The sequence below is a fragment of the Phalacrocorax aristotelis genome, chromosome 10 (assembly GCF_949628215.1).
Source record: "Phalacrocorax aristotelis chromosome 10, bGulAri2.1, whole genome shotgun sequence".
Taxonomy (NCBI): Eukaryota; Metazoa; Chordata; class Aves; order Suliformes; family Phalacrocoracidae; genus Phalacrocorax; species Phalacrocorax aristotelis.
This window is the reverse complement of record NC_134285.1, coordinates 9073045-9093608: the sequence shown is the minus strand read 5'-3', so window position 1 is coordinate 9093608 and position 20564 is coordinate 9073045. Positions and strand designations below refer to the sequence as shown.

The window sequence follows — 20564 nt, the reverse complement described above, 5'->3', positions numbered from 1 at the left end:
AGGCAGGCTTTTCTGCTAATGTACCACAATTCTTTTTAAGATTGAGTTTAGACTTTAAGCATGAGAATTCTTCTGTTTAAAAGCCAGTAAGCTTTGGAGTTCTAAAGAGTGCCAAAAATTATACATAATAAATTAAATTTTCTGGGCATTAGATTGGTAAATAGAATTCAACTGGTAGGTTCCTCATAACTAGCATAAGCTGGGTTTGAAGCTAGGGATATTACCTCACCTATTTTTGCCAATATAAGTATTTTTAAGAAAGTCACTTAGCTCTTGAAAAAAGGAAACCTCTTTAGAGTAAGAAGGACGGTGCATTTCAAAGTTGGTTTGAAAGGGAAAGAAAATTCTGATTTCAGAGAAGGGAATAAATGGAGTAGAAGAGAAATAACAGCTTATATAATAACATGCTCTGTCTTGCAATATTGCTCTGAAAAGATGCACTCTAGATATAGCAAGGACTTTGTGAGCAAATCTAGGTCTTTATTAAAACTGATCTTTTAACATTGTATAAATACTTTGTAGGTGTTTGGTTTGTACCAATAAATATCCAGTGGGCATATGAGCTGGTCTTGCATCTGGTCTGCTTCAAAGTGAGAAACTCCAAAGTTTTTCTTCCAGGGTTACAGTACCTATTAGTTTAATTGAGAGATGAATCAGAGTGAATGCCAAAAACATAAGATCTGGCATACAAAGGACAGGAAAGATAATTCATAATACCTTTGGTTTGGACTCTTCTATGTTCTGTGCCTTTGCAGTTAATCCTCTGTAATTCTTTTAAGCATTTCCTTAGATCATCCTTTAACATTAATAAATCTTACTTTAGTAAGTCTGAACTTAGGTGCCTCTCAATCTACTAACTGAACAACATACTGGAACACCCGCAGTAAAAGAATCAATCTGTCATGCCACATCCTGAATACTGTACTTGCATGGTAACCTCGAAGTTATTTTAGCAGCGTAAGTGCTAAAGAGCACCTATTCAAACTAAACCCCATCCCTCACAAAAGAATTATTTATGTAAGAACAGTAACAGATACGGTATTCTCATACTTGATTGGAAACTGGCAGTTGATCCTATCTTACATTTTGATCTTTTTATATACCCTTTATAGTTATTTAGTTATAATCTAGTTATTATATTTTACAGTAATGAACTACCTAAAAAAGTGAAAGAAAGGATGTTCGACTTGCTTATAGTTCCTTAGCTGCAGTTAATTATGTGTATGTGATATTTTACAAAATGCTCTGATATGGCATTATTTGAGGCTGTAAAATTTTTTAAATTGCTTTAATGAGTCAATGGTTGAAAATTCAGATGAGGACTAACTACGTTTCCTTTTACAAGGCTGTAATTCCGAGCAGTTGTAGATACAAAAAAAATTATACGCGCTATGCCTGTAGGCTTCATTCAGTGGGACCTTAGATACAGAGACCTTGCAATTCTATTTAACTGTTACAATATGGACCTTGCCTTTTAAACTCAAGAGGTCTTCCCCAGAGTTTTTAATCCTTTTTCCTCCCCGATTTTGAAGAGCTTTGCAAACCAGCAGGCTACTGTATCTTTTTCTTCCTCACATCAGAGGTGGTGCGTATCCTGCAAAAGTATAGCTTTTTCCCTGACCTTCTGCATTGCTTACTCTAAGCAAGACTAATCTCTTCATAAGAGAGGGTATAGGGCCTGATTTCTGGTGGGGTTTTACACTGGAATAAGTAGAATTAACTATATGCACCCTGGGGTGACTGCGCAGGCTATGGTAGGGAAGAATCAGCAGTGTCAGTTCCCTGGATTTCAGGAAAGGCAGAAGGGAGAGTACTCTGTTTCCAAGAAACTAATACCTGGAATAAAGAGTTAATAGAAAATTTCCCCAGAACAAAATACATATAAATAATCCTAAATAAGTAATTCTCTCTTCTCCCTCTGTATAGTAACATCACTTAAACTGCCCATTGCAGGAAAATAAATTCCATACGTAAGACTGGGAAACATACCACTTGAACTGCCAAATTCCTTGGATGGCTTTGAAAAATCATCATCTTAGAAATACCTCTTCCTTGTTTGCTGTTACAGGCAGTTGCACTGGAACTATTCTTACCATGCTCTGTTGTTTGTTCCTCTCAGGAATTCTTCAGCTATGCTTTGCTCACTTTGAAAGTGGTCTTCTGTCAGAGAGGCTTCATTGCAGGCAAGGAGCAGCAGATGTGTTAAAGGCAAGGTGGCAGAAGTCAACTTGATGGTTATCCTTAACATTGGTACAGGCAATTAGTCTGCCATGACTAAATCACTGCGTTCTCTTTAGACCTTCAAAGCTTCTACCTGGATTGGGTAGCAAGCTACACCTACGCACTAGACAGCTGCAGCCTGTTCCTCCTCTTAGATGGGCCGAGACCTTTTTCCCTTCAAGTTTATTAATTGGATAGAACTTAGAAACTTTCCAAGAAAAACTTCATTTCCTCCTGTCCTTGTCTGTGGCCCAATAAGAGTTGCAGGGAATGGATTAACTGAGCTGCCCTTATTTTACATATGTTGTTCTCTGGCATGCGACTGTTACCTAATCAGCAGCAATGAATGTTTTAGTGTGCCCAAATAAAATAGCTCCATGTACTGTGCTCATTACTAAAACATAAAACTTATCAGCGTCCTTGCCACACTGGCGGTGCTCTAAGATTTACGTCACCAACACCTCATTAGGAAGCCTGTAAACTGTGCTCTTCCTTTAGAAAGGATGGTTTAACACGTCCACAGTACACTAAAGAAAAGTGTCTTGTTTGAGCAGAAGTTGTCTGGCAGTCAGACTGAGGTTTCTAGCAGAACCACGCCACCTCGTCAGGACAGCGAGGGAGGGCAGGCCGGCGGGCTGTCTGAGAACGGTTGGGTGTTTTAACCTCCTCAGTAAGCATATTGGCCCATAATACTTACTTAAGGTTAGTAATAAGCATTTTCTAAGGGTGTGGTTGGTATATGGAAGGTAAAAGTGAGGAAGCTGTTGTCAAGAAATATAAAGGGTTGCAGATGCATTTAAACCCAAGGAATAGCACTTTCCCTAAAATGATGGGAAGGAATAACGGTATTTTCAAGTGGGGACAGTAGGGGAGGGCAGAGGAGAGGCAGGTACCCCAGGCTGTATGAGCAAGAGCAGTTTTGTGGATCTGTGCTTTGTATGTTCACGTGACAGCATAACTGCTGAGCTCTGTCACCTTCTAACATTTGAGCCCCACCTTGTTCACTGCATCATTTTACCATATTAGTTACTTCTTATGCTATGGTAAGCTCTTCACGGCAGTGGCACCTCTCCTGTGTCCATCTGGGATGCTTGATCCCATGAGTTCTGGCAATCAAATAATAGATGAGCAGAGAACATCTGAATAGTCGTTATTATGCTACTGCTTTCCAGCCCTGGTATTGCTGTGCCACTTTTAATAATTCAGAAATGATGGAGAGGTGGGGGAGTGAAAGGGCTGCAGCAATCCTTGTTTCTCTCTGTAGTGTGTGATTCCTCCTTGGTGGCTGTGTAGTTACCACGGAAACGGGAGAGGGATGGCACCACACCAGCAGGGCTGGGGTGGGACTCGAGGGTCGGCTTTGTGGCAGCCCCACATCGGCAGAATGGAAGAACGAGGGCTTGCCTTTCTTTGGTTGGTGCCTTTTCCCCTCTTTCCCTCAATAGTTTTTTGAGACTTAGTTGTTAAACAGCTGATGCTCCCAAATATTGGTGCATTTGTTAAAGAGCCTTTTTATTAGAGATTCTAGTAAAAATATGGATGTCAGAAAATAAGCATTATTGGTGGTCTGGAGGAGTTGCATAAGGTAGTGTAGGAAAATGATAATGAAATCTTTCAGTGGTATAAACTGGAGTCCTGATTATAGTCAGACTGTCACGACTGGAAGGTTGTTTAATATGCTTGAAATGCACTGGCACTTTTTAGGGAATAGTTTTACTGGAAAAGACTAAGGACCACTTCACTGACATTTGCTTGGTGCAGCATTCTCTGTTTTGATGAAGGCTGAATCTCGTTGTTGGTAATTAGAATATATATCCTAATCACCTCTTGCACTAGTTGTACTGACCTGCATAATGGCAGTCTCAGAAGCTACGGAGGAAGAGGCATACGAGAGAAAGGGAGCAGCCCCCTGCATCTCCAGGTTGTCATTGTAGCTCCCAATGGCTGTGCAGTGCAGGCACTGGGAGGTGGAGGATGGGCAGGCGTGGTTACTCCACTGCATATGTTTTAGGGCTGCATCCATCTTTTAAGCTGCCTAATCTACTAGCATTAGCTGTGCTCTTTGTTTTATACCTGTGTTAGGTGCTTAGATTTTCAGCAGTTATGCTGGAATTGTTCTGAGGGAATGACTGAAAACCTTATACCTAGGGATCAGAGTGGAACTTGGTGACTGGCTTGAGATGGACTGTTGGGCTATTCTCTAACTACAGGCAGGAGGAGACTGATTTAGAATCTCTGTCCTTCCTTTCAGTGATAGACTAGGTAAGGTTAAACAAGATTATCTGTAACAAGTTAGCTTGTTGGCAGCTGCCTGGCAACTGTTTGCTTGATTGCTTTAGAATGGGACCAAGACAATAAAATACCATGTAAAACCACTCTTCTTTTTAATTTCATGGCAAATAATTGCTTTTTCTGAAGTCTGCATTCAACAGGAGATTTGTCACTATGGGAGCAACCTGAGGTTTAATTTCCTTCTGCCCAGTTTATGTACACAAGTGAGGTATCCCTGTATAGTGAACTTAAACTTGTACTTTAACTAATGAGGTTGCTTCTTCCAGTTACCTTTGTGAAACCTTGAGAAATAGTTTACAGACCTTCTGTTGCCCTCCATTTGCCTCCCTAGAGTGTGCAGACTCAAGGTTCAAAACCTTGAATATGGAGTATATCTACTTCAAATTTGTAATCCACAAAACAGAGTTAAGAGAAAATACTAAGTATGTGCTAGCAAAAGCTTAACCATTAAATTGAGGCAGATCCTCAATTTAATTGCTGACACTTTAACACTCGGGGAGGGGGAAGAGTGGAACACCACACTTGAGCACCAGAAGTGACAGTTAGGAAATCCTGCTCTTCTTGCAGCTATCCTTGTGTCTTCAAAAGGGATGCTACCCTGGTACTCTCAATTCAGAGATTTTTGTTCTCTTTTTTTTTTCCTCCTCCTTTCTTAATTTTCAGTTGTGGGATTGTTGGGGTGGGTTTTGTGGTTTGTTTTTTTTTTTTTTTTTTAAGAAAATCAGCCTTTGGAGAAGTAGATGTTGACAGCAAAAAAAAAGAAAAATAGTAGTTCAAGATGGAGTTCTCTCTGTTTCCGCTAGATATGTCCCTACTGGGCTTAGCTTTGGCCCTCTCTGAATCTGACTTGTTAAATGTGCTCTTGTTAGTTGAAAAATATCTTCAATGTAAACTGCAAATTGCATCTGAAAGGTGAGTTAGTTGTCTCTTTCTAATACATGCTCACCTATAGCAACTGTTCTTCAGTTTCAGTTAACACACAAAATGGAACGGAGTCCAGCACGGTGGTTCTTATCACTGTTGCTTTTGCCGAAGTTAAAAATGCACTAAATTATTGCCACTGAATTCGGGAGAGGTCTCTGAATTCAGAAAACATCTGTTGAGTGTGTCATGTCATTTTTATGAAGTCATTCTTTAGATCAGAATTGCAATTTAGAAAAAACTGACTTCTACTGTAAGTATAGTAAAGTTTTTGTTAAATCTAGTCTTGCAGAGTGATTGGGGTTAATTTCCTGTTCTGTGATACTGCAGTGAATAGCCTCTTTATCCCTAAACTACAGGAAACTACTTAGTGTTTTGCATGAGGTTCTGCAGTGTGTGTTTCAGGGAGCTTGACTTTTAAGGACACATGCACATCTCTCCTCTACCCCAGCAGCTGATGCAAAATGAAAACATTGCAGGCTATGAAAAAGCAACCGAGAAGCGGTTCATGTAAAACTGCATTGTACAGGTGTGTGAGCTGTGCAAGATTGCTTGTGTAATTCTGGCTCAGTTTCCTGTAATCCTGGTGCCCAGAAATGGTGTGATTGTTGTATATCTGTAGTATAAAATGCCAGTTTTGTTGGTTTTGTAACTGACACTTTTTAAAAGGATTTTACTTCAACCTTTAGCTGAAAATCGATCTCTGAATCTTTCAGTTGATGAAAATGTAATTAAAAGGACGTATTTGAATAGGGATAAAAATTTGTAGTCTAAACAAATGTTACAGGAATGCTTCAACGGAACTGATTCAGTAATGTTTTTGCTCTTGGTTATTCTCATCCTTTAGGAGTGTATCAGAAGCGCTATGTCTGATAAAACGTGATATTCTGCCTCCTAACCCAATGATTCTAAGCTCAGAAGCTGATTCTGCTGCTACGCTTTGCTGAGGTGTAAGCAGACAGGATCTGAACACTTGTAGAAATTGGCTCCAGGGTGCTAGGAGGTGCATGCTAGGACTGGTTACCCTTTTGACTATTGGCTTACTTCTGTGTTTCATGCTTTTTTTTTTTTTCCCAAAAAGAAGCTCGAAATATGACAGTTGTTCCTCCCTCCAAAAGACATGCTAAACCTAAGCTTCCAAGTCTTACTGTAATTGTTTCTAAGTTGCTCTCTTTTTATTTTAAACAGGCCAACTGTAACAATATTTACTTAAAACACTTTTTGGAGGAAGATGTTGAGTCTAATATTATACACTGGTTTTTGTTCCTAATTTAGATAAAGGACAACTGTGATTATTTAGGAAGACAGTTCAGAAGAAGGGACAAAATTGAGAAATATAGAACTTAATGTATGAGAGACATTGGAAAATGGATTTTAATCTTTCATGTTAATTTTGGGTTGAAATTTTCCAAATAAAGAGAAAACTTCACTATTAAATCTTACTAAAAGTTTCTTTATGCATCTCAAAAGCACTGAATTGGATTTTAAATAAGATTTTTTTTTATTTAGCAAAAATACATCATTTTGTGTAAAATGTTATGGTTCCTATACCAGTCTTGTCCTTTTTCTAGGATCTTTTTGATTGATCTTTTGGGTAGATATCCCAGTTTGTGTGTGTAGTAACTCTTGTTAGCTGTCAAAAAGATTCACCGGTCTCTTGCACAGAGGGACTCTTAAAGAGCTATTGTCAAGAAGTGGGGTTTTTTTAAAATGTTCTTAAATCTTGGTATGAATCAAATATAGTTTCTGCTGCAAGAGTTTTAGGATTAAAGCTGTATTTACAGATGAGGAAAGAAGGCATTAGACAAGTAAACGCATTTTAGGGGGCTGCAGCTCATTTTGTTAGATTATAAAAGTATTTCATCTTGCACAGATGAGGGAGTGATCCTCTATACAACTCAGCTACCACTTTAGCTGATATTGTCAGGCTTTGTGGGAGTGCTTTATCCCTTTGATTAGACCTTGATTGCCACTCAAGAGCCAGATACAGCTTGCAGCCATCTCACTTCAACTTGTGCAAGTGTGTGATGAAAGACCATGAAGACAGATGTTTAAAGCATGCCCCCCCATCCTCTGTGTTTGAAAGGCTTATTGAAGTTCATCAAAGAAAGAATCCCTTATTTTTGGAGAATTCCAAGCTTTGGTTTGCAGTTGAGCGCCCCTCAGAGAGGATTTTGAAAGTTTACTTGCCTCTCTGCTGTGTGTTTTCAGGTGCTCTCACAGTTGGCCTTGTGCGACAGTGTCAAACCATCCATGGACGTGACAGGACCTGTATTCCTCCACGGCTGCCTCCTGAGTGGGTCACTACGTTATTTTTCATCATTATGGGAATCATTTCACTAACTGTCACATGTGGTTTGCTGGTGGCTTCCCACTGGCGAAGAGAAGCTACTAAATATGCCCGCTGGATAGCTTTCACTGGAAGTAAGTGACCTCAACTACACAGTTGACCTGTATGCAGGATAAACTGGTGGAGTCTAAAATAACACTATGGTGTTGCCAAGGAGCAGTGCTTAGGGCTCTTCCTATACAAAACATTCCCTCTCTTTAAGTACAACATCTGAGGGAAAAATAAAATCCTTCAAAAATCAAGGGGTTGGTATCTCAAGTGACTATAATTGAGAGGGAATAATAGTCTGCGGGCCCAAGGTGAGAGAAAGGAAGGCCTTACCCCTTACCCTCCTTGGGCAGATCCATTAATTGGCCTAAGAAAGTGAGCGGGGATGGAAGAGGTCAGTCCTGAATTGTGTGTCTTACAGTCTTCCATACTTCCCCACTCGCATGTACCCAGGACTTATGCCTACTTCAGGTGTCTCATGAATACCTCATTCCGGGTTGGTGCTGGTTCAGTTCTGCTTCATGCTCACAGCGGGTGTTTTATTCAGAATATCTGCATCCTAATTGGCTATGCAGGAGGATTGCCCACTGCAGAGCATCTGCTGTGCTTTGCAGCGCTGAGACTTTTGCTTCCGTAAGTGACCTGCAGCAGCACTTTAGCTGGAGGGAGGAGTACCAGTGTTTTTCTGCCTCCCTTGATTCTGCTCCGTACGAGCACCAGCATAATCCCTCACAGCTGAGCCTTCTCTAGCAGCCCTGTGTTTCCACACAGGGAAATATATCCTATGGCTACTTTGGTGCAAAAGAAAAACAGTTATAACAAGTAAGGAGAATAACTTTCAAACTTCCTTTTCTTGGTGTGTGTTACAGGCTTAGCCCAACTGTGAAATGGTGCCTTAATGGTGGGGATGACAGCATGAAAAAACTCAAAACCTGAGGGCTTTTAAATTGACTTGAATTATGACATACCACTAAAGGTAGTGTGAACACTAACTAGAAAACGCAAGTTTGTGGTTTACACAGTCATAAATAAAGTTTAATGGAACTCTGTGACATCTAATGATACCTAATATGAATGAGCTCTAACCTTGTTTTGGGGGATGGAATAATACAGAAAAGCGCTCAGCTTCAACAAAGGTACTTCACTGAAGCACTTCTACAATCAAAGCCATCCTTCTGACAACTTTGCTACACAGCATATTAAAGTAATAGTGCAGCTCTTGCAGACAATGGAGCTATTGAAATGCTGTATCCATTGTGACTGAGTTTTATTTATTTTCCGGTGAATGATTAAAATAGCAGACATGAGTATTACTGAATATTCCATCCCAATGTTTCTAGTACCCTTGTTTATCTATATGTATTTTATGTATATCTAATGTATGCAGGGAGGGTTTAAAATCAAAATGCCATCTAAAATTAAGATGCTTATAGTAAGCTGAAGTCAAAGCTCTAAGGTAAGGAGGATTTTTGGAGAACTATATATTAATAGTTACCACACGAATTTATTTACTGAGGTTCTTTTCTTAATTCAGGGCTTGTATTTTGGGGTTCACATATTTTAATGTTTTTCTTTTAATATCTCAAATCATCACATCCCTGCATCTTTAGTTTTCTACAGCTGTGATGGTTAGTTCAGCCAAAAAATCTGATAACCTAAAGCTGGGTTTTTTCCTGTAGATTTCTTTAGGCTTGCAACAGGTCCATTATTGCAAGTCTAAATATAGAAAGACATTCTTTTATTTCAGCACTTGCCTTTATGTTATGAGATGTTTAATAATGAAGCATATTAATTTGTTCTTTTGCAAGTCAGAATTATTCATAATTCTATTAAGATATGATCGCTGCATTGCCAAAATATTAAAATTCAGTGTCTTTGGTATTCATCTCCAATACATATGATTCTGTGACTTTGCATTCCTGTTAGCAATTCCTGTTACTGCTTAACTCACTTGCAAGAAAAATCACTTTTGAAAAAAAGAAGTGAATGGGAGGAAGAGTTCTGTATTTTTCAACAAGTTGATGAGAGTGACTTCTGTGGTTCGTTGGAGGGCAACACAAATAAGTAACCTGTTTGTAGATTAGTATTGGGAAACATGCAGCCATGTGGAATCAACTTGGTATACCATGAACAGGTCCTTCCTGTGAAGAGTCACTGCTGTAAGATGAAAAAGTGTGCAACTCATTAGAAGGGGGTAGGGAAAACTTCATAGTTGTATTACATCTCTTCTGCATGCAGTTTCAAGACTCAACAGCCCAGTACAGGCAGCTAGCAGATATTCTTCTTGTAGAACTTTCTGAACACAGCATAGGACATGCTATCCTAGGCAGGCAGGGAAGTCTGCTGGGACTGCCAAGGGCACCTCTGGGACTGGCAGCTCCATTCTCTTGAAATGCAAGGGGGTTTAGAGTACATTATCTAAGGGCAAAGGAATCGTCTTGCTCAGATCTTTCCTTGCAACTCTGACCACAGCAAGGAGAGCCTGGTAAGAGGTTACTCTTACCCAGTTGATGCTGGAATCTGTATATAAATATATAGCTTAGATTTTCATGGAATTTTTGTTTGTAATCTTATAATCTTGGATGACTCCAGAGTTTTTTCAACTGTGTACCTATAAATATGAATTATTGCTGAGGGTCATCTTGTCTACCTTGTTTAGCTAAGGGACACAGGAAGGACAGAAGTTTGATCTGTCAATTCTCCTTCCTCTATACACTTCTAAAGGGATACTCCTGAGAGAGTATTTACAGTGTTTGTGTCCTTCCCCAGCCTTTGGTGGTTTTACTGCACAGGAACTTGTCTTTCTGGATTCTTTCAAAACAGCTTGGTGGACAGGAGAGCGATTTCCCTCCTCCAAGTCATACTGCATGAGTGAAAAGGGTCTTCTAAAGGCAAATGTGAAAGTTTTCCTTTGCTTTCTTTAGAGAATAGTCTTTCAAGAATCTCAGTATTCCTACTGATGTGATGGGTATTGTCACTTTGGGCATAGATACTGTCAAAACTATCACTGATGTTTGAGTCCTGGTAACTGTAGTACCAAATTCAGAGAAAGTAGTGGAGCGTGGATTCCTTCCTGGTGTTAGTTCATGCACTGCCCCGGTCTTCATGTGCTTCTTCAATGAATGAGGCATTGCAAACTCATAGCTATGCCCCGTGTGTTGACAGCCGCAAAAGATCTGATCAGCTATTCCTTTGCATGGTATTATTTACAGGTTGCTCAAGTGTGAGCTAACTGCCTATTACCATCCCAGCTTTTATACCACTTCATCGCTAACTATGCCCTGTGACATAGAGGCATAAAGGTAGCAAAAATGTAACCTGGCTTTGGTATTGTTCCGTGTATCTCTGAAACTGCTCCTTTTTTGCTAGCCTTGCTTCAAATTTATGTAGTCCCCTTGCCTTTTCAGCGTACTTGTTATGCCATCTTCTGGTTTAGAAGATAGGATATGGTAAACCTATGGTAAATCTCAAACATGGTAATTTCTGTGGTCCTTGGGACAGATGCTGTTAGGTTTCATAATTAGAATCAATGTCCAGAGCTTATTCTCTGCAGAGGCCACCTAGGTGGTCTTATGTATGTGATAACAATCTTGGCTATTGCAGGAATTTACAGAGCTCCCACAAGATCTGTTTACATCTTACACAGATTCAGGTCTCTTACCATCTGTTACAACTAGAAAGGGAATTAATTCTGTGTCTGCTACCACTGAATTGGGTGCTTCTCTGAGATGCATCGAGGGAGGAGATGCTGGACAGAAAAAATCATATTTCTACATTTTTTCCAGGAGTTACCAGAGAGTCTGTTATTCTTTTTGCCTGAGGATCTACATGTTCATGAGTATAATGGAGTTGCTTTTTAGAATGCAAGTAAAAATGGGGCAGGATAATCCTGCAAATGTCTGTCTCTGGTGTTTCCCAGTGAATAAAGTGCTTCTTTAGTTATTAAAGATTTATACCAGGTGCTGCTTTCTATGTTATGCATCTCCAAAGAGGCAAGCAGGTACTACAGCGAGCCCTCTAAAGACTAGACTATAGCATTTTCCTTCTTTTAACAGACTGTATCTTGGACTTTTTGAAGTTGTCATTGGACACTCAAAACAATTTCAAGCTAAAGAATTACAGGAACTAGGTCTTTTTTTGACAACTGCCATGCAGAAGCAGACTAGAAATGATAGTGTGTTACCTAAATATTTTTGTTAACAGAAATTGTAGTCATTAAGTGTCTTCTCTGCAAATTTTCCTTCACAAGGAAGAATTTTAAATCAAAAGCAAGTATGCTTGAGGGAGAAGTTCTTTATGGATTGTTGGAAGTGTTGCTGGAAATTCACTGAGTTGATACTACCGGATATGGAGAGTTACATTAGGCTATAGCTTGTATAAGAAATTCCTCTCCTCTAGCTTAAAAATCTTCTTCTGAAAGAATACTGAGCACTTCATATATTGGATTTTCTCCTTAGTTTCTTCTTTTTTTAAAAAATAGATTTATATGCAGTCTTTTCTTAATGACTTCTCAAAACTTTGCCGTAATTCCTTTGCCAGGCTTCCTAATCTGACAGAGACTTTGATTAATGTGGTTTTTATTTGCTATTTCAGTAGACTAAAAATTCAGACCACACAAAGAAAATGCTTGGACACCCTCACAGCAGAACATGTGCACTGTTGTGTATGCCCAGCAGAAGAGAAAAGATGGCCGGTTGCTTCTGTAGTAAATGTTTGAAATGTGTATGCACATCAGCGTTCTGCACACTGCCTGCACGTGCAGAATTTATTTTTTCTCCTGCTGAGAACTGAGGGAGGGTTGAGGTGCCTGCACCCCTCTGTCCTGAGGCAGGAACACGAGGCAGTGGGCAGACGCTCCACTTGGCAGTACAGTGCCACCAGCAGGCCTCAGACCTCAGAGCACTGGTGCATGTATGGACAACACACCTCAGATAATGCTGGTTTGGTAGAGAGTGATAAAGATCTAGCCTTCAACCATATCCGTGAGGCCATCAGAACTATTCCAGCTGTGGAGTTCTTGAATGTAATAAAGGAGATTTAATCTTGAAAGCACAGGTTGTTTTCAGAATCCTAAAGCTATTTCCTCTAAGTGTGTTATTGTTAAAATAAAACAGAAGTTTTGTAAATACCTGGAATGCTCATCAGGGACAAACTGAATGTAATAGGAAGTGTGCTGAGTTATGATAATGTGACTCATCCTCAGAATATTGTTCAAACTGTTACTTATTGTATGTTGTGTCACTAATCACACATCAACCACTGTTTTCTGGACCACTCCAGTATAGAGCTCTTCAGTGCTTACACAGATCTGCTCAAGAAACACATACCCAAGCTTTCTTTCCTCAGATGGACCAGCTGTTGGTTAAGATCCAATTTAAAAAAGGGAGACATTCTTTAAGTTTTGGTTGTGTAGTGTGGAATTACATGGACCGATAATCATGTAGATTAAAACCTTCTAGATTCCTTAATGTTTAACGTCTGGTGGCTGGTTCTTTGGTTTTGTTTTACTAGATGGCCTAACGAGGTAGCACGGAGAAAGAGTGTAGTAACTATGCAATTGCCAGATGTTTTTTGTTTGTGCTCTTTTTCTTCCCCTTTAAAAAATAATCCACCGGAGCTGTAACATGAAAGGCGAGACACGAGCTCCCTCGAGTGGAACATTTTGGTATTTTCCTGCTCAGTATTGTCAGCCGAAAGAAAGGCTGATCCTGGTGGTAGCTGCTCTTGGCTCAGGGTGTTGTGAAAGCTGTTTCATGTGTTTCCAGAAGCAAGGAGCAGCTGCTGTTCTGATGTGGGTCCTGGTTTGTGAAACTGTCCTTTTTTTGTTTATGTGCAAGTCCTACTTGGACACTTTTTGAATTCAGATTCATCGTGCCCATAACTAGTCTCTTCTATTGAACACGACTGTTTTCCTAAAAGCTGAGACCTGTGCTATGCAAATCATAAGCTTTGAGCATTAAGATATAAAATATGTGATAAACTATTTGTTTGGGGTAAACATGGAGTCCATTAAAAAAAGATTTTAGTATGGGCATGTAACATTGTAGCTGGATACAGTCAGGAAAAGCAGTAGTGAAGTTACATTAAAAAATATTGGGGCTGCTCCAGCCCATCATTTCCTTATTTGGAAAGACTAGAGACACTGTCCTGGTAAGGCTGAAGGGGACAGACGAGCTCCTGAATTTGTTTTGTGTACCTTGGAAACAAATACAGCTGCAGCACTGCTGACTTGCACAGGAACCAAAGGTTAAGGTGATGGCTATTACTATTGCCAGTGGTTTTTACTGTTGCTTGACTTGTGGGGAAGCTTAAGTAGGGAACAGCATCCCCAGAGATTGTTCTGTCTCTTTGTGATGAAGAGAAAGGGGAGAGAAGGACAGCACCTGTGTCCCTTACTAACAAACAGAAAGCAGCAGTCTGTGTTAACTGAGAGAAGACTGAAAAAATTAGTGTGTAATGCACGGTGTTCGGGCAGGAGCATTGTAACTTGGCTTGAATTTTCTTTTTCATGTGGCTAGGTTTATAGGTAGACTGAGGATGAGGAGAGGCTCCAGTGTTAGCTGTGCATCATGGTAGGAGATGCTGGTATGTGGATTTGTAGGGTTGGTGAGAGAACAGAGCAGGCTCAGCCCCTCTCTCCCCCCAGATATAATTTGGATTTGGTTGAATAATGGGTGTTGGGATGCCACGTTCCACTCCCAATAAATGATGTTTGAAACAAAGTTGAAATACATAGAAGTGAAATAAGAGTAAAGCACTAATAGTTGACTGAACTGGTAGAATTCTATAAGATTCTGTGTTATTTTAATACTGATAGAAAAAAACTAATTGTGTATTCTTGCATATGCAATCAAACCAATTCAAAAGCTAATCCGTTTTATTGTGAAGAATGTCTTGCCTCTTAGAGCAGCCATATTTGGAAGTCATTCCCTTGGTCAAGACAGTAGAGCCCTGTGTGTTGCTACATTCAAACTAAACAGGGTTACTTATCCAAAGGTGTGTTACCGGAATACTGAAGTTGTTATCTGGGAAAGATTACAACACTGGAAGTTCTCTCCTGGATTTGATCAGAGTACTGAAATGTGCTGTGAGGAACGTTGGTCACTATTGATACCTGACGGCCTGTGAAATCCATAATGTAATTCTAATGAAGGGCTTTAACAGGAGTTCTGGGATTATTTTTGTACATCCACACAGAGTCAGTTGTAAGCATGAACCATGTACATAAGTCTAACTGTTCAGGTGAAATAAAAAGCCTCATTGCTTGGTTTTCTTCCTTCCTGGAGTCTGAAGTTTTTCACTAAGAAGCTTAGGTTAAACTGAATCAGAAAACTTTCTTTGTATTCCAATGGGAAATCTTAAGGATATTTCATTACTTAAGGAAACAGTCATATAACTTTAGGAAACTGATATCTTTAAATCTAAAAGAAACTGTAATGACAATCTGTGTGTTTTCTATTTTTAGCAAAACTTTTACAGAAAAGGAATTTGTGTGGAAGAATGGGAGAGGGCATCTACAGTTGGAGAAAGATAACTCTGATAATAGCAGTTTCTTTGATGTTGAATGTTAGTTTGTATTGACTTTAGGGGAAAATTACTCTAAAATAACTGGAGAAGTAATGAACTCTGTGACTGAATTTGTGGATGGTGGTAGAAGTACATCCACCAAGTTTCTATTCTGTAAAGACAGTTCATGATCTAGTGAGCAGGACTGAAATTACAGTCAAAATTGGGGTCTTTTAGTCTTTCTTGGGAGTAGATGAGGGACATTTTAAAAGCAAAATAAAGCCTACTCAGTCATTTCAAACAAGTTAGGTACTACAGTATCTCAGATCTTCAGTTTGGTCAGAATATTTTGCTTGCTTTTCTGGAGTGCTCTGTGAATGGGTAAATATTTTGACTTTAACACAACAGTGACCATTTTTTTTCTTTTCTCTTTCCTTTGCAGTGATTCTATTCTGTATGGCAGCCCTAATATTTCCAATAGGATTTTACATCAATGAAGTTGGAGGTCAACCATATAAATTACCCAATAACACAGTCGTTGGGTCTTCGTATGTACTGTTTGTCTTATCCATTTTCTTTACAATAGTGGGACTTCTATTTGCTGGCAAAGTTTGTTTACCTGGCTGATGAATGTCTGAACTGCAAGACTTTATTTTGGAGAAGAGGAAGACATCAGAATTGCATTCTCAGGAGGATGCCTAGATCAGACTATCAAACTCTTACTGAAAAGAGGAATGCTTTGACTTGTTCTCACTATGCACTTTGGATGAAAAAAAGGAGAGCCTTTCCCATAACCAAATACAGACAACATTGACTAATCTCCTGAGCATATTTTAATGCAGTCAGGTCTGCACTGTGATAGGAGCTAGTGAAGAATGCTTTACACTGAGAAGCATAATGCCCCATGTTACTGTACTGTTTCTGTTTTTAACGTCTAATGATTTGGAAGTCAAAGTATTTATGAACTTTGTGGTAGACCAGAGGGTTGCAGAGGAATTCAAGTGAGGCTGGCCTCGCTGTTTAGGAGATTGGTATTTTACATCTTCCTTCTGATGAGCAAAGCCTTTGGCACCAATGTGGATCAATCTTGCATTACTGCACCAAGAAGCCAATAGATCAAAACATGTTCTCTAAATGTATGTAACAACAAGACGACATACATCCCCTCCTCCCCCATAAGCTCTAGAAAAACACTAAAGAACATTTCAGAGGGGGATTTCTTCCTCATATTTATATAAATATATATATAAATATATATATATTTTGCTGATGCAGTATACAGTGTGTGTGTATGTGTGTGTGTGTGTGTGTGTGTGTGTGTGTGTATACACATATATGTATATATATGTATATACACACAAACGGTTCCTGGAAAAGAACTCAGAACGCTTTGCTAGCAAAACACTGTGGTGTGCAAAACTAGAACTCAATAGAAAAAAGCCATTTCTCTGAAGGCCACATAGCTGAGAGTCTTCAGTTTACCTCATTCTTTGTAGCAGCCCTTGATTTTAACACTTTTTTGTAATAGGTACAAACAATCCCATGCCTTTCTAGGTGCAATTTTAAGTTAAGCTAAAATTCTTTTTATGGTAATTTATTTGTATATGAGGGTAGAAGGTGAAATCACGTCAAACCTTAAAGTTAAAATCCTAATTTTGGGAAACTGACACTATTTAAATTATTAGCAACTGTTGTACAGAAGGTCTCTTTTTCTACTGCATTGTTACATTACCATTCTTACATGTTCAAGCACAGCATTTTACCATAAATAAGTATTTCTCTAGTACATGTAAAATGCAGTATTTAAAGTAATGCAAACACTACTCCACTGCAAAGATGGATGACATTATTTTCATTTGAGTATTAATTCCTCTTTACAAAAAAAATTAGCAATATAATTGTTTAAATAATATATGGCTTGTTTACTAAAGTTGTTATTTTAAACTTTGATTTAAGGGCCATCCATATTTGGAGTAAATATTCCTCACTAAATGTAGTTTTATTTTTCAACACAAGGATAAACCTTTGAATCCATAGACGTCATAATTCACTGCTCAATCTAAGCTTGCAGAAAGTACAGTTTAGTGTCCCACAAAAGCTGCCTGCACTATCAGTATTTATTTTCCAGTTAATAACATGGTTTACCTGAGATTCATTATGAAAAAAAAAATAATTTGTATGTTTCAAGCGCTCTCTCATTGAGCCTATTAGAACAACTGCATTGCTAAGTAGACATTTTTCTAAAATGCCAGTGAAAGTGTATTTTAGAATTAGGTGGTTGTTAAAACATAATCAGCAGTTTCCAAAATAATCACTTATCAGATAAGCTTAAGCGTTTGAAAATAAGACAATTTGCACAATTCTTTTAAACTGTGTGCCATTCAGACCCTAGCTGGGTCCCTGTCCTCCTCCACCTGTTCCTTCTCCCTCTCCCCAGGTATTTTAATATGAAAAGGTTATTTGCTGAACTAAGTATTTTTTCTTGTGACATTTTTGAACAAACTTGTCACTGGAATGGTCTATAAGTGACTTTTTTTCCAGTCAGCTCACTCACAGGTAGAAGGGGGAATGTTCATAAAACACAATATTTTTCAAAAATATACTAATCTGTAAATACATCCAGGCACCTACTTGGAAGCAATGGTTTAAATATGATTTGGTTCCTAATTTAAGCCTTCAACTGCATGGTTAGTCTGAGGTCCCCAGTGATGTTGGTGGAGATAAAATGCAGGGTTCAGCTGCTGTATGCGTGTCTAAATTTTTGGTGTTACCACTGCTGTATCCTAAGCTGAAGTATTCACTGAAACTTAGATCATAAATTATGTTGAAAAAATAAGCTCATCTTTTTTTCAGAAACATCACTCTTGTAAATAGTTCTGGGAGATTCTTTTAACTGTAACACAGGTCGGGGGAGAGTTTCTCAGCTGCTCAGATTTCTCCCCCCTCAGCTTACTTATTTCAGTTATAGTAACGTCATGTATACAGTGGATTTAGGCTTAGATTCAATGGATCATCATTTAGTAAAAAAATCTAAACACTTACCTTGGAGTGTACCCAGACTGTGGCTGGCTGGAAGTTTCTTTGATCTGCCAGTGTTATTGCTGTGAATTATTAAATGGCAGAGATTTAACTAGCAGATTGTTTGATTAAATATTTGAGCATTTTAAGTCCAGGAATAGATGCAGCCATCTGCGTTTAAAAAAACCCCACCCAGTAATTGAAGAGACAGCTGTCAACAGTTGCTTTTAATAAGGTCACTAAGTACTATATAGTACAGTGTTAATTTATAGCAGAAAATCATATCTTGTAAACTGTATATAAAACACTGTTTTATGGTGCAATCATTTGTCAAACTTACGTCTGTTACTTTTGTTTTAAAGTTGTGTGCATTCTTTTCATACCTAAGAGCATCACTGTAAAATCTGCTGAAGACTATTTATAGGTTTTATTTGCACAAGGTTTTGTTTTAAACTACAAGAAGTTCGTATTGAACATGCCTAAACATCTGTAGACTTTTTCAGTTCATGAAAAGCAAATGTTTCTATATGAATCTTCTCCAAAGGTAATCCCATATTTGTGTTGAGTGTTTACATAAACCTTTCTGATTCTGCCAGCCATTATTTTTAACTTTTTGAAGGACAGCTCATTTCACGTGTCACTAGAGATTCTTATTTAGTCTTTTGCTTCAAAATTCCCAAAAGGTTTGATATCCCATCGTAATGTAATTTGTGCACACTTTGTCATTTATTTGGCTAACAAAATGTAAGATCGGAATGTAAAATACCTTCAGAGGGAAAACTAGTTAATTTGTCTGTATAAATCTAATTGTTGAGCTCAGCTGCAGCAATTGCCTGGAAGCTGTTTGTCTCAGCCCTGGGGAGGATGCGCTTCCCTCAACACACCAGTCTAACCATTTAACATCGTTGTCCGTTGTTAATGTTGCTGGCGAGTGATACCAGTTTCCCAAAGATGCTGGTAGTGTGCAAGACTCCGAGCCGTGTCTTCTGGCTGACGTAAAGCCGCCAGATTAGGGCCTTCATGCCATACCTGTGTTTCAGAGCCGTTGCTTAACCACTTCAGAACACAACTGTAGATTACTGTTTGCCCCAACACACACACACACAAAAGATAAAGAAAAAAAAAAAGCTGTCCTTTAAAACCTTTGTGAAGGATGAAAATAATGAAGGAAATGGTGTCTGGAAGCGGGTTGTTCTGCCTGGGCGTCGCATCGCTCCCTGCTCGAGGCCTGACCGTCTGCATCCCCCGCCCCGGCCTTTACTGAGGATTGTTTTCTAATTGGTTAGAACATTTTTTTTTTTTTTCAATTAATGATTTCCGAACAAATGTTAATACAAACTGTATAAAATGAACATAATTTTCTTCACTTGTATTTTTGTTATTGAGCAAGTTTATCAAAATAAATTGTCTACTAAAGCGACTGGCCCCGGCTGCGCTGACTGGCCCCGGCCCCGCCGGTCCCACCTCGGGGACCCCCGCCCGCCTTCCGCCCGCCACCGCCCTCAGGCGGCGGGAAGCGGCGTCGGCGCCTACCGACGGCGGCCGCCGGGGCCGGCCTGTCTCCAGCGGCAACGCCGTAACGCGGCTCCCGGCCCGCACGGGTGGAAGGGAAGGGACGGGACGGGTGAGTGCCGGGAGCTGCCGCGGCCTGACGGGCTTGGGTTGGGGGATCCCTGTCTCCGGCGCGGTGGCAGCCCGGGCTGTCGGGACGTGCCTAGGCTGGGCAGGGAGGAGGGGAAGGGGGGAGCCTTTCCCCCGGGGAGGTGGGTCTCTGGGGACGGTACGGCGCGGGGCCGTGGGAGCTGAGGGGCCCTGTCCCCCGTGAGGTGAGGAGAGTGTCGGCGGACGGAAGGGCTGCTCTGATAGCCGCTGGTGCGTGGAAGGTCACGGGTGGCTGGGGACGGAGCGAGGCGGAGTGGCCCAGCGAACTGAAAAGCAGGATTTTATGATCGATTTTGCTCTGGCTTTATTGCCTAAACCCGAGGGGCAGCGCACCTGCACGCCCCCGTCCCCGCGTCTCGCAGCCCGGCGGCCCCCAGCTGCCGGCCCCCTGGCTCCCGCCGGCCCGTGGAGCCCTGGGTCGTGCTGCGGTCTTTCGGTTTTCTGGTTGAGCTGTGTAGCTAGTCTCCCGGCAGCTCTGCATAAAACCCCTTAACAAATAGCTCCTGCAAACACCTCCTAAATGCGTTTTCTATAGAAGGCTAATTGTAACCTCTCTTTGTAGCTGCCTTTTAATTTTTTGTTGTCTCACATGCAATGTAATTATGTA

The 20564-nt window shown here is 40.0% G+C and overlaps 1 protein-coding gene across 2 annotated transcripts in view; it reads left to right on the top strand.

The window, feature by feature from the left end:
* The window catches only part of MOSMO (modulator of smoothened), a 32612-nt gene extending 12897 nt beyond the window's left edge, over positions 1-19715 (top strand). Inside the window, exons 2-4 of one of the 2 annotated variants that reach the window (XR_012662473.1) lie at positions 7645-7857; positions 8641-8747; positions 15720-15808. Coding sequence is in view for 1 of the 2 variants with exons in the window: in XM_075105084.1 (XP_074961185.1) it covers positions 7645-7857; positions 15720-15904 (398 nt within the window). In the remaining variant the exon portion in view is untranslated. Of the gene's footprint in view, positions 1-7644; positions 7858-8640; positions 8748-15719 lie in introns of both variants that reach the window. The other variant, XM_075105084.1, reaches the window with a different exon arrangement.
* Positions 19716-20564: the final 849 nt, after the last annotated feature.